The following is a 14,557-nucleotide window of genomic DNA, read 5'->3' on the forward strand; positions in this document are numbered from 1 at the left end:
CTGATTTTGGTAATAGGGTAATGCTATCCTCACAGAATAAGTTAGGAAGCATTCCCTCTGCTTCTGTTTTCTAGAAGAGATTGTAGAGAATTGGAATAATTGAAAGGACTACTTCTTTTATCAAGGGAAGTTGGAGGGGAGGGGTAAGAGATTCGAAGTACTTCCAGTCATTGCAGTCATCTGAATCCTCAGAATGCATGACTTTCTTCATTTCTGGAAAAGTTTTATTTCAAATACTGCCTCTCCATTCTTTTTAAAAAAATCTCCCCTGTAAGTTTCATTTAGTCATACTTTGGACCCTACCATTCTATGTTCCACAGTCTTAAACTATATTGTAAAATGTGTGCATACATCTCTATGGTGCATTTTGTACATTTAAAAAATATCTTCCAATTCACTAAATTCTTTATTCATTTGTTTATTTTCTTCCTACTTATACCATCTATTTTTCTTTCATTCTTAGTGATTATATATTTCCTCGTCACTTTAACAAAAGCATGGCTAGTCCCTTCTTCCTAGTGCTTATTTTAAAAATTTAATCTTTTTAACACTTGATACATAATTATTTTGTATTCACGATGACATACTGCCTATATATGACATTATCAGGTATCTAATTGTACCTTTGCTTATTTTTTTGTGCTGGCCCTGAGTCATAGAGTCTTGTATGTCATTTGCTGGTTAATTTTTCACTGTAAGCTCTTATTTGGATGGTCATAATCTATGGGAATCCTTATTGAAGGTGCCAGGAATTTTTTTCCTAGCATACTCTTCCTCTGGCTTTCTGTAGTGATAGCAGTTCTATTTCCCTATCTTATGTAGATAGAAATCTTTTAATGACCTTTCTCAGTTCATCTTTCAAGATTAGGGTTCTGGGGCACTTTTATCTGCAATAGAGCTTCAGTATTTACTCACCACTTCTTCTTGCATCTCATACCTTCTTTCAATGATTATTTCACATTAATTCTGGAATTTTCCTTAAAATCTTCTTGAGGACAGTCATTCAGTAATAAACTCTGTTGCGTTGGCTATGTCTCCTATCTCCCTTTCAACTCTTGGGAATTTACTCTGCATTTTGTAGGCTCAGGGCTCATTAATATATTTTAAAGCATTTTATATCTCACTCCATCCAGCATCTACCTTTTTTGTAGCTTGAGAATTGGCTTATTTTTTATAGAAAATATAATCCACTCTTTTTAAGCCCAAATTAGAATCAGTGTGTGTACATTTTTTATAAAGGTCTTATATGCACTTCCCAGGTTGTAAATTCTTGTAAGTTAGGTATATTGTCTTGTCTTTCATTGTATCTCTCCTATCTCCCTACGCCCAATATCTAATGTAAAGTAGGTGCTCAATCTTTTAAAAAAGGTAAAACAGTATGTCATTTCTTTTTAAAATGAATTTGTTCTGTCACTTTGCCTCTTGGGAGTCTCATCCAGAAGCAATATAATTCAATTAAAATTATATAGTCAAGCTCCATCCTTTGTGATCTTGGACAACTGAGTAATATTTTTTTAAAAGTAGAAGTAGGGAACAATGCAAGATGTTTTGGACATAATGAGACAATATGTATGATGCCCGCAGCCCAGTGTTACAACACTGGATCTCTAAGACTTGTTAGCTTTCCTCAATAAACTAGATAAAAACAACCCTGGTTGCTACCAGTATCAGTTTATTTTTTAGCCCCTTTTGGTATATGTAGAGAAAAAGTGATAAAGAAATTATCAGTTGAATATAACTTTATCTTTTGGCAACAAAATATAAATTTGCTTTATAAACTATTATACTACTGGATTATACTGATTTACCTTGGGTGCCACCATTCCAGTTCATTTCTTGTCTAAATGATGAGTGGCACTTGAAACAGTATGGAGTAATGTTATTTTTAGTAGGTGGTAACAGTTAATAAAGGAGTTTCCCAGCTGAAACTAGACAATAAACAGCTATGACAGCAATGAAATATGTGATTTTTTTCTAAATGGAAAATAGTGAATGTATAAAATGTTAGGGGACCTGAATTCAGAATCCGGATGTAAAACTGAAATGTTTCTGTGTTTGCATGCCTTTTTACACTCTTCTGCTTCATCTTTCTCTTCCTTCTTCTTTATAACTTTTTCTCATTTTTACTCTCTCCCTTCTCTTCCTTCCTTCCTTCCTTAAAATGCAAAACCTGGAATGAGCTTTGACATGATGCATTCCTTACTTATTTAGTGTAGGGGGATGGTGCAGTGCATTGCCAATGAAACACAAATTGCAATTTCAAAATCTAAAGGGCCTTTAAAAATAGCATGAGATTTAGAAATAGAAAAGCCACATTGAACACAAGAAATGTATATCTTATTTTTTCTTTTTGGATAAATATCTCTTATTTCAGAGAGACAGCAAATTTGGGCCCTTTCTCTTGTCCTTACCTATAAGAATTATATATCTTTTACGTAATGGCATTTAAAAATTTCACATCTTGCACTTATTTACATGTGCCTAGAAAAAATTGAAATGATGGTAAGCCCTCATAAATTACATTCAATAAGAAATTACTTATTGAGCAACATCTATCTGCCGGGAACTTTGCTAGTAACTGGGGATACAATAGTGAGAAAGTCACAGTCCAGCTCCAATCTTACAGACTAATGGAGGAATCACTGAAGTAAGCATGCAATGACCACACCAGCCCCAGAAGTGCTAAGATCAGTGAGAACAGAAAGCTGTGAGAGAACCCAGGAATGAAATTTAACTCAGCCTGAGAAAATAAGCCAGGATACTTTAGAGGTAGTCCTTGAAGCTGGAAACTAAAGAATAATTAGTATTCACCTGGTGCTTGGGGTGGGAAAGGGATCTCAGATCTGGAGTCTAGAGGTCGCATGTTCAGAAAACTACTAGTGTAATAACTGAGTAAGATTATGATTGAGAACAGGAAGATGTAATCAGCAGTGAACTGCAGAAGGTAAGCTGTGTTTGCAAGCCGTGCTAGGAAATATGGCACTTCCAGAAATATGTAGTAGTGACCTTATGCTTCAGAATGATCACTCTGCCTGAAGAATGGGAAATGAGTTTTGGGTAGTGGAAACATCTGGTTCAGGGTATTGCTGAGTTGAGAATTGTTGGAGTCTTGACATACATAGAATGCATGAGACTTGATGATTGACGGGTAGAACGGGTAAGGGTAGTCCAGGACCAACATGTACGTTCCTGGCTTGGCAAGATGGACAGAAGAAGGCTCCATTCACTGAAATATAGAATAGGGGAGTAAAGACAGACTGGTTGGTTGGGTGGGGGGAAGGAAGATGAAATTAGTTTTTGATTCAAGTAGGCAAGTCAATTAGGCTGTGTGTGTGTGTGTGTGTGTGTGTGTGTGTGTGTGTGTGTGTGTGTGTTCTGGAAGAACACTTAAGATGCTGGTTAGAGTAACATGTCATATCAGGACTTCAGATATAGATTTGGGAGATAACAATGTATAGATATTACTTGAAATTATGAGCATGAAGAGAAAGCCTAGAAAAAAGTATAATCTGAGCAGAGAGGAGGACTAATGTGGAACTATAAGGGTAGTCAACATTTAAGAGATATACAAAGAGAGAAGTAGGCAATGTGTTTCTTAGAATTCATTTACAAAGCAGAGAGGTAAGGAGAATAAATATTTCTGAAATTGGAATGGAGGACAGAGCAATGAAATGCTAAATTGTGTGGAGTGGTCAATTATAATAGGGCAAATTATGGATTTTCCTCCTAGAATCCTGAATGCTCATACCTTAGAACATTGTTTTTACTGAGTCTTTTTTCTTAGAATATTTGGAAAATCTGCTTTCTTTGTATCTTCTTTAAAAGCACAGAAGCGTTTTCTGTCCCTGATCTATGGTTCTTTCCACCCTGCATTCTCCAGTCGCTTCTTATAGTCTTGGTGTCTCCGTCTCTTGCAGTTATATTGCAAATTAAAAGAAGGTAGCTGAATAGAACTTCAAGATGCCTTTAAGACATCAAGTATAAAGGAATATTTTGAATATTTAACTCCATATAATTTCTATAATTATTCACCTTCATAAAATTTATTATTTATAATATAAAGTTCAGGTGTTCTGAACTTTAGTGTACTGTTCATTCTGAATATGGATCCTGAAATTGTATGTTTCACTTGTAAAAGCATATGAAGATGAATTGACATGAAAATCCGTGTACTGCAGAGGAAGAACCACTGCACTCGGTAGCAGGATATTTGAATTCCAGTTTCTAATACGAAATACTGTATTTCCTCATAAGTATCCCTTAACTTTCTTGGGTCCAAGTAGTGTGATTTGGAAAATAATGATCCCCGATGTCCCTTCAGTTTTTAAAATCCTGTGGTTTTCAGTTTATCTAAGCAAGCAATGCAAAGTTTCCATTCAGTGATAGAGGACAAGCATTTCATTCTCATGAAACAATTCTAATAATTGGGCCTGAAGTATTTGAATAAGTTTTAGTGACAATAATGTTCTAAATTACATGAACATGATTAAGCATAGGAATTAATATAGAACATTTTTATGTCACTTATAACTTTATTGTAATTTTCCTCCCATTTATGTGCCTGCCCTTCAGTTGTTAATGCTATCTCCTCAAAGAAAACTTTATCGTAAGGGCTTAAATTGCTTAAATGTTGTACAGAGGGCAATAAACATCTATGATTAGCTAGATAGAGAAATGGTGCAATTGTTCAAGTTAAATATTTTCTAAAGACACTCCCTTGAAAGAGTAGATGAACTGCCTTGGACTCATTTGTTAAGAGTTGCGGATAGTTACCAGCAGTTCCAGTCATAAGAGGCAAATCTGGAAATCAAAAAATAGAGAAGAGAGAAAGAATGTTTTTAATTATGAACCCACCCATTACAACGGCCTGATCTCTGAGAAGACGTATCAAGCAATGCTCCTCTGCCTGGCCAGAATGTTAGCTTTCCCAAAGAGTGAAGCTTTTGGTATCCTTTGGATTTCCTGCGTTTTCACCTCTGTACTGGTTCAGCAAGGAATGGAAGCCTTTCAGTGTGACAATGGGGTCTCCTTGCCTCCTGACAATGTGTGTGACTTCACAGATCAGTGTGGCGACATGAGCGATGAACAGCGATGTAAGTTCCCTTCCTCTCCTTCCTCCAAGTCCTGTCCACCTTTAGTCCAGAGGCTGCTGAGCCACCTGGGGAGGCTAAGACACCTGGCCCTGCACGGATCCCATTTATATGCCTTTAGAGTCAGTCAGAAACTAAAATACTCTTTTTAAGAAAGAGACAGATCCACAAATAGAAATAACTCTAATTAAATGGTATCAAGTTGCTAAGATTCTAACTAAGTGGGACGTGTTTTGAATCAGTTTTTACCGATTATAAAGAAGGAGTGAAATGTAGAAAGGTAGCTTTTAATGGTATATCAGTGAAACAAGATCTGAAAGAAGCTTGTGACTGCAGTTTTAAAATGCTGTGATGGAAATTATGAGCTTAAGTTTGAGTTCAGTATGGGAATATTTGAAATGAATTTTAGGTTGAGTGAGAAGATTTTATTTTTGCTTATAGGACACTACCACCAAGTGAGTTGGTGCCTCTCATACACAGAGCATAACTGACTTATATCCTTTGATTCTAAGGCAGAGGAAAGAGGGCAAGCATCAGAGAGTGCAGGGCCTAGACTTGGATCCTGGGTAAACCATCTACTAATTGTGTGATCTTGAACCTCCAGTTTATTATAAGAGGTCATAAAGTGAGATAAACTGATCTTACTGGCAGGAAAATACTTCAGGTATAACATTAATAAAAGTTCACCAAGGGAAGATATGGGTAGAGACATGCATGTTTCTGTAGTTTCTATTTGCAATATCACATCCTGAAAGAAGACTGCATTTCATCAATGGAACTAGCGCCCTTCCTACAGTCACCTTTCATAAAAAACATTATCATACAATTAAATAGGTTCATTCATATTGATTTTTAGTAAATATTGACTCAATTATTTAGAGGCACTAAGTCTAGTATTTTAGAGCAATATGCTCAAAAGTATTTTCTACTTTTTATTCAGATACTATATTAATTAGTGTTTACAGAATTCTTCATTTTCTTCTCCTACATAAGGTTCTACATGTTTGATTCTACTATTATTGGAATTCTATTCAAATATTCAGTTGTTATTACTTTAAAACGAGGAGTGACTACTGATTAATTTCTTCTCTTGAGAAGGAAACAGGTGGAGGATTTTTCTCCCATAGTTTGGGGATTGTGATCGTGCTGTTGGATTGCACTTTGTGTTTAACAATTCCTAAGACAGGGATTCATTTTATATTTGTTCCATTTCCCCAGAGATGCTACATGTGTATGTGCTGCCCTTTCCCTGGCCTGTCTGGGGGAAGCCCTTGCTTTCTTTGGTGAGCAGCTAAGACGAACCACTCGTTGGTTTGACAAGAAATGCAAAGTGCCTTCCCTTATTAATCCCTCTGAAGCTTCCTTTTAGCATGGTTGCTGTGATAACATGCGTAGTCCTGCTTCAGGGAAAAGGTTAATGCGAAAGAAGGCGAAAGCCGCTGAGTGGGAAAGGTCTCAGCTGGATGAAAGATACTAATAACCCCAGCCTTAGAGGAGAGTGAAGGAACAGATTTGTCGAATAAACAAATTTCATTTTAAATGTTACACTGGGAGGTCACCTTTTGGCTTTTTCGCTTTTCATTTTCATTTCTGAGAAGTTTCCACTTTGGTATTTTATTTAAAATGGGATAACCTGTAGATAAAATTGAGAATCGCTTTAAAGCGTGAGTTTCTTTTGTACACCACACTAGGGGGAAAATATTGTGGAGGAATAATGATGGCCAAGCAATTTTTCTCTTGAAAATTTGTGATGCTAAACTTATAGACAAGATTTTTTTTTTTTAACTGAAGCTGACTTTATAATGATGTTTCAGTAGTCACATTTGGGGAAAAAAAATAATCTATGATCCTCTTTAAAGTCCAAATGGTGTGAGCTTTAAAGAAATAGATTAATATGTTGACTTTTCTAAATGAAATTGGCATAGTTGAAGTTGAATTTCGGATGCAACTGATTCTATTAATAGTGTTTTTGAAAATTATTTTATTTTACTTGATGGACCTGTTTTTCAGAATACTTAACCTATTATTTTAACTCAGTAGTTTTAAAAGATATTAGATTTTAAATGACTAAATCTTCACAATGAAATAAATTCTATTTATACACAATATTCAACACAATAAATCATGAGCAAGAAAAATAATTTTTAGATGTAACAACTATTTGGTTCTAATGTTGACAAGAATCTCTCTTTATTAGAATTTATTAATATCCTGAGCCAGGGAAGTACATGTTGTGGTATTGATCTGGGTATTTTAAAAAAATTATGTTTCTAGTGTTGCAATGTCTGCTTGTATGCAGACCCCATTGCCTGGTCTTCCTCATTCTATTAAGCACAGCAATAATCTAGTTTCTTTTCTAGTAATTGCTCAGAATTATTTGATGTATAAAGGCTTTACTCTGTTTTAGTTTTACTCAATAATAAAACAGTAATATTACTTACGTTGCTATTCAGATCCAAGTCAACCATAAGACTATGAACTGTACTATTGATACAATGTTACAATGTTGAGATATATCCCCTGCAGTGGGTTTCTACCACTGAAATATTACCAGAAAATACTCCAGTATTTTCTCAGAAATTACTCCAGTAATTAGATAATTACTTTAGCATACCTGAAGTTAGTATTAACATTAACTGTTCCATACATTTACTTTTAGAGCTAAAATTACTGTGACTCAAAATGGAAAAATATATTCAGTTAAATAATTTCTCCCCTACCTACATGTCTTGCTTAAGAACATTTCCATTTGGTCTATTTTTAATACTTTGATTTGATGAAATATAAAGTTTTGAAGTATTACCTAACTTCTTTTGCAAACTTTTTTGGATTTAGGAATAATAATTTTTTCAAAAGGTCTTTACTCCATATAAATCTAAATTTGTGTGTGAACTGTGTGAAAATTACATTAGAGGTGCATTCTGAAAATCTGAGAGGTGATAGTGTTTAATCAGATGATAGTAGGTACATTGTTTCTTCGGTAGGATGACATAAATGTCAACTACTTTTAAAAGTAGTTGTAGAAGTTCATTGAAATACTTGAAGATAAGCATTAATAGAGTGAAATGTGAGATTTCATGTGCAATATTTAGCTTACCACTACACTGGATGCAAAATGTTTTAAGCATATTTTTAATTGATTAACTAAAAATCCTATTCATCATAGCAAAATGTCTCAATTTGGGCTATTATAACAAATTCTGTAAACTGGGTGGCTTAAACAGCAAACATTTAACTCTCTTGGTTCTGGAGGATGGGAAATCCAAGATCCTTGTGCTGGCATATTTGGTGTCTGATGATGGCCTTCCTCCTAGTTTGCAGATAGCTATTTTCTCACTGTGTCCTCACATCGTGGGGAGAGGGAGAGAGAGAGCTCTGGTCTCTCCTCCTCTTTTATAAGGGCACTGATCCTATTTCATGGGCTCCATCCTCATGACCCAATCACCTCCCAATACCATCACATTGGGGATTGAGACTTAAACATATGAATTTTGAGGGATATAAACATTCAATCCATAGCACAACAGAATTATAAGTGTAAGAAATCTAATAATAAATATGGGGAGACTAGTTGAAGAAAATTGGAAAAATAATTACAGATATCTGGAAGAAAGAGTCATGACCAGACTGTTTCTTTATGGGATGCTTCAATGGTGTAAATATATACAATTTAGTGAAATCAGTCTACATGTTAATTAAATTCTAATACAAAGTATAACCAGGATAAGTTTTAACTCTAATAAAATGACTTGCAAGTTCAGCTAGAAAAATGAGACTAGCTGGAAAAGGGGATAAGAAAAATATAAGAAAATGAATAACTTTCATTAGTGGGTTTATAATAGTGTATCAGGCACTCTCAGAGCATTCTGAAAATTGGCTGGATGGTGACTCTTTCTCCCAAAGAAGCTAAAACTTGAATTTTGTCTTGATCCATCCTACAGGGTTTCTATCATGGTCTCAACAAAAGAAGCCATAACAATTTGGGCAAACTTGGTGGAGTCATGTTTTTATGAAATGATGCCATCCTTCCAGAGCTGCTAACAGTTTCTTTAATATTTTGAGGGAGGTCATGAAAAATCAAAATGTTAGCTCTGTTAGGGTAGGAAATTTATCTAATTTCCCCAATTTCCTAGAAGACTGAGTCACACATAGAGTCAATAAATATTAGAGTGACTGATTACTGGTTTACCAACTAGCTGAATTTCTCATCTGCACTATTTCTTTCATCCTGGAATTGACTAGAACTACTCAGTCTTGCAGTGCGGTCTGTTCTTGTTTTGTGGCTCAAGTGTGCAAATTGACATAATCCAAGAAGGACGTTCAGTTTGTGAGCTCTCTTTGAAAATCTCAAAGACACCTAGTGACATCAGATGGTGAACTGTTTCTTCCACAAGCAAAATGTCTGAAGTCATCTATATAGATAGAATTACTGCCATGTTTGTCATCCTGTATACCTTTTTTGTGTGTCAATGATTATCATTTCTATGTGTAAATGTTGCCACTAAAGATTTAACTAGGAATCCTGAGAGAAGGCTTGCATTCTGTTGTCAAAGTTATCAATTTAATGAAGGCGAGGACCTTGAATCACAGCTTTTAAATAAGTTTCCATCAAAGAAGCAAGAATAGAATATAATGTTCTCTACTATCCAGAAACAATTGTGACTTTCCAGTGAATAAGTCTTAAAATGCTTGATTGGATTTGGAAGAATACTTACATTGAGAGAAATTGAAAACCTATTTAGGGGAAAAAATGACAGTTTATTAGTTTACTTGATGGAAGTTTTCTCTATGCAAGAGAGATAACTTTCCTAAGGCCCTGTATTCACGATTATAGAAACTCGTGAAAAGTCATAAGATCTTTTGGCCAAGCTGCTACTCTGGAATAGAGAATTGTATACAAACAGCTATGCAACTTTTATAATACTCACGTGAGTACTGCTGCAGGCTGGAGTGAATGCCACACATTGTCAGTATTTCTGCAGAAATCACCAGACAGTTACAAACACTTGGAGGACTCCTTTGAAATTTACTAATCTTGAAACAGTGTTAAAGTTAAAATATGGTTTGGAAATCTTTTTCTCATGTGACACTGGTGGTATCTATGTCAAATTCTTGCCAAAGATATGCTCAATGGCTTGAGATTAAAGGCAAGTATATGACAAGATTCCAACTTAAGTAATATTATATAATTCTGGTGTGAGCTGTGCAATTTCTAATTCCATCTGCAATCACATACGTTTCTGATTTACAGTTTTTCCTGTTTTTGTCTCAATGAAACTAATAAAATTAGTTCAGTGTGAAAGATAAACATTTCCCTGATAAAAATCAATGGTTTCAAATTGCCAGGCCAAATAATAGCACTCTTTCATGGAAATCTACTTTTGAGAATAAATTTTACTTTCACTTAATTGGACTATTTTGAATTTATTTCATCCTTTGCAGGAACTGGCCATTAATTTTTACATTAAATGAGAGGGAGATAATTCTTTGTACAAATGTTTTTATATGCTATCTACATGAAGGAAATCATTTTCTAAACAGTAAAATGTATGTAAAATTTTGTGACTACGTAATAAATAGCTTTCCTCAAGAAGGGAAGGAGATAAAAGCACTTAACAATCTTGGAGTAGAAGGAAATTACCTTAACACACAAATGGCTGTATATGAAAAACCCACAGCTAACGTCATACTCAATGGTGACAAACTGAAAGCTTTTACTTTAAGATCTGGAACAAAACAAGATGCCCTCTTTCATCACATCTGTCAACATAGTACTGGAAGTCCAAGCCAGAACAATTAGATAAGAAAAAGAAATAAAGGCAATTCAGATTGGAAATGAACAAGTAAAATTATCTCTGTTCACAGAAAATGTGATCCTAAATGTAGAAAACTCTAAAAAGTCTATGAAAAGAATGTCAGAGCAAAGAAACAAATTAAGCAAAGTTGCAGGATTCAAAATCAACGCACAAAAATCAGTTGCATTTCTGTGCACTAACAATGAACAATCTAAAAAGGAAATAAAGAAAAAAAAATCCATTCATAATAGCCTCAAACAATATAAAATACTTAGGAATAAACACAACCAAGGTTACAAAAACAAAAATTTGTTACTGGAAGAAATTAAAGAAGATGCAAATAAATGGAAAGACACCTCATGTTCATGGATTAGAAGAATTAATATTGTTTAGATGTCAGTAGTACCCAAAGTGATCTATAGATTCAAAGTAATCCCTCTCAAAATCCCAAGAATATTTTTTGCGGAAATAGTAAAATTCATCCTAGAATGCATATGGAATCTCAAGGGACCCTAAATATCCAAAACAGTCTTGAAAAAGAGCCACCTTATAGCCCTCACACTTAATGATTTCAAAACTTACTACAAAGCTACAGTAATTAAAAGTATGGAATTGGCATAAAGACAGACACATAGGCCAATGAAATACAATAGAGAGCCTAGAAATCAGCTGTCTCATAGATGGTCAGATGATTTTTGACAAGGGTGCCAAGACCATTCAATGGGGAAAGAATAGTCTTTTCAACAGTGTGGTAAAAACTGGATATCTGTATGCAAAAAGATTAAACTTGGACCCCTATCTTACAGCCTATCCAAAATTTATTCAAAATGGGTTAAAGAGCTAAAACTATAAAACTCGTAGAAGAAAACACAGGGGAAAAGCTTCATAACATTGGATTTGGCAATGATTTTTTGGCAATCACAGGCCGCAAAGAAAAACTAGATAAATTACAGCTCATCAAAATGAAAAACTTCTGTGTATCAAAGGACACGATCAGAATGAGAAGTCAATCCATGGAATGGAAGAAAATATTTTCAAACTATATATCTAAGACATTGTCATGCAGAATAAATAAAGAACTCGTACAATTCAACAACAAAAAATAAGCAATGAACAAAGGACCTGAATGGACATTTCTCTAGAGAAGATATCCAGATGTCCAATAAGCACATGAAAAGATGTTCAATATCTTTGATCATTTGGAAAATGCAAATCAAAACCACAATGAGATACCACCTCACATCTATTGGGATGGCTATTATAAATAAAACCCAAGAAAATAACAAGTATTGGCAAAGATGTTGAGAAATTGGAACACTTGTGCATTGCTGGTGGGAACGTAAAGCCTTTTTGCTTCTGTGGAAATGGTATGGCAATTCCATTCAATATTAGAAATAGAATTACTGTATAATACAGCCATTCAAATCTGGAGACATATCAAAAAGAAATGAAAGAAGGGACTCCAACAGATACTTGTACACCCATGTTGATAACCACCTTATTCCCAATAGCCAAAAGGTGGAAGCAACCCAAGTATCCTCCAGCAGGTGAATGAATAAATAAAATATGGTAGATACGTACAGTGCAATATTATTCAGCTTTAAAAAGGAAGGAAATTCTGACACATGCTACAACATGGCTGAACCTTGAGGACAATTATACTAAGTGAAATAAACCAATCACAAAAGGACAAATATTGCATGATTCCACTTATATGAGGTGCCTGGAGTAGTCAAATTTTTAGACAGAAAGTAGAATGGTGGTTCCGAGGGGCTGAGGGGAGGGAGGAATGAAAAGTTTCAGTTGGGGAAAATGAAATAGTTGTGGACTTGGATGGTAGTGATGGTTGCATATCAATGTGAATTATTGTTTTTATCACAGAACTATATACATGAAATGGTTTAAATGATGCATGTCATATTTTGGCACAGTTTTCCAAGAAAAGCAGGATTTAACATTAAGGAAAGTCTACAACTGTGCCTCATAGAACTTTCAGGAGGAAAAGAAATGTGCATTACTAATATAGGCCCAGGCAAAATTGTGAAATAAATGGTTTGCTTTTAATACCTTCTACCTCTCCTTTTTAGAGTTCTCCTAACTCTTACAGTTTCTCTCTCTTCTAAGAAATTTATATTGTGATGATCTACTCATATTATAATAAGTTAATCCCAAGTTCTGCATCAATTTCTTCATCACTACCACTATTAAAATTTTTTTCTATTCCTTACCATTTTCTCAGAAGCCTGCCCTATGTTAACTATCACTTGAGGATATAGTTTAATATTTTTCTCCACTTATGGTGTTAATGATTGAATCCATGAATGGCTCTGTAGTAAAATTTTAATGAGAGAATCTGGCATGGTGGAAGCCAATTCAGAAGATAATTGGGTCTTCCAAGCAACCTCAAAGCACAACATGGAGATACCGTCTCTTTTTCACTGCAGTATGCTGGACCTGTGGGATTACAAAATTAAAAACAAAATGATGAGTTGCTCAAGTTCAAAAAGCCCAGGAACATGGATTCTCCTAAGTTCCTGCATCCCATTCCTCCTGTTCCATATGTTGTCCAACTGCAGCATTGCTGTGGTAGCAGGAAAATCTCCATGCAGACAGACTTTAGTATAGTAAGTACTATCAGATTTGAATGTAGATGTGTGGGATATGAGATTATAAAAGGCAAATCAACCACAATTCAGGAAAAATTGTTCAAATGGTTTAAAATACACAATTCTTTATTGGGAGGAAAATGAATACTTAGAAAATTTTCTGATGCATTTTTGAATAATCTGGCAGTTAGTAGAAGTTCATGATTGCTTTTTTAATAACAATTAGTTGAAAAATGTATGCTCATTAGATTCATTTTGTAATAAAAGGAACCCTTGTTGAGGCTATTCAGAAATAAAAATGTTTTATTTAGCTATTTTTCTAGTTCTAACACTTCCAGAATACATCATCATTATCCTTGTTTATTAAAGAGAACAAAGAACATTGGAAACAGACATCAACTAAGTAATTGTAATGCAAGGTAGTTTCTTGGTATTTAAAAACTGACACCTATGTGAGTGTGTGTGTACATTTCATACGCATAATTGCTGAAATATGGTGATAAAAAATAGTTTAGAATATTTTGTAATCGCAGGTAGATCATTGGAAAAAATGCTCGGGCTAAAAGACTTGAAAACAGATACATACTTATGAAGATACATGCATAACTAATTGAATGACATACACATTCATATACAAATAACTATATAATTTAGTTCATTTTCTGTTTAACCAGCTTCCCTGGACCACTAGGGGTCCATGAGGTAATGATTGGGATATTCTGGATATTCTAAATATTTCAAAGGCCTTAAGGCAATTGTAAATTTAAGCACAGTATGATTCACAGACTAATCAAGTTTCTTAGCTTTTAGATAGAATGACATGAATTCTGCCTGGAAATACTGGTTTCCTCAGTATTAGAAACTCTGACAGGCCTTTAATTCTAGGTCTTTGGTAGAAATGGGTTAGTGGCTTAACAATGAGACCTTGGAACAGAGCTTTAAGAATTCAGGTTCTGGAGTCAAAAAAGACCTGGTTCCAATCTTGGCCCCAACGTTCACTGGCTGCCTGCTTCATAAGGTTTTTGTAAGGAGTAAATAAACTACTGCAATTAGAATGCCTAGCACT

At 34.6% G+C, this 14,557-nt stretch overlaps 1 protein-coding gene across 1 annotated transcript in view; it reads left to right on the forward strand.

Annotated features, from left to right (window-relative positions):
- The first annotated feature begins 4,894 nt into the window (after window positions 1-4,894).
- MALRD1 (MAM and LDL receptor class A domain containing 1) overlaps window positions 4,895-14,557 on the forward strand; it is a 628,554-nt gene continuing 618,891 nt past the window's right edge. The window contains exon 1 of the mRNA XM_059059255.2: window positions 4,895-5,093. Coding sequence (XP_058915238.1) covers window positions 4,895-5,093 — 199 coding nt within the window. The remainder of the gene's footprint in view (window positions 5,094-14,557) is intronic.

This window comes from Kogia breviceps, chromosome 3 (assembly GCF_026419965.1).
Source record: "Kogia breviceps isolate mKogBre1 chromosome 3, mKogBre1 haplotype 1, whole genome shotgun sequence".
NCBI classification, from domain to species: Eukaryota; Metazoa; Chordata; class Mammalia; order Artiodactyla; family Physeteridae; genus Kogia; species Kogia breviceps.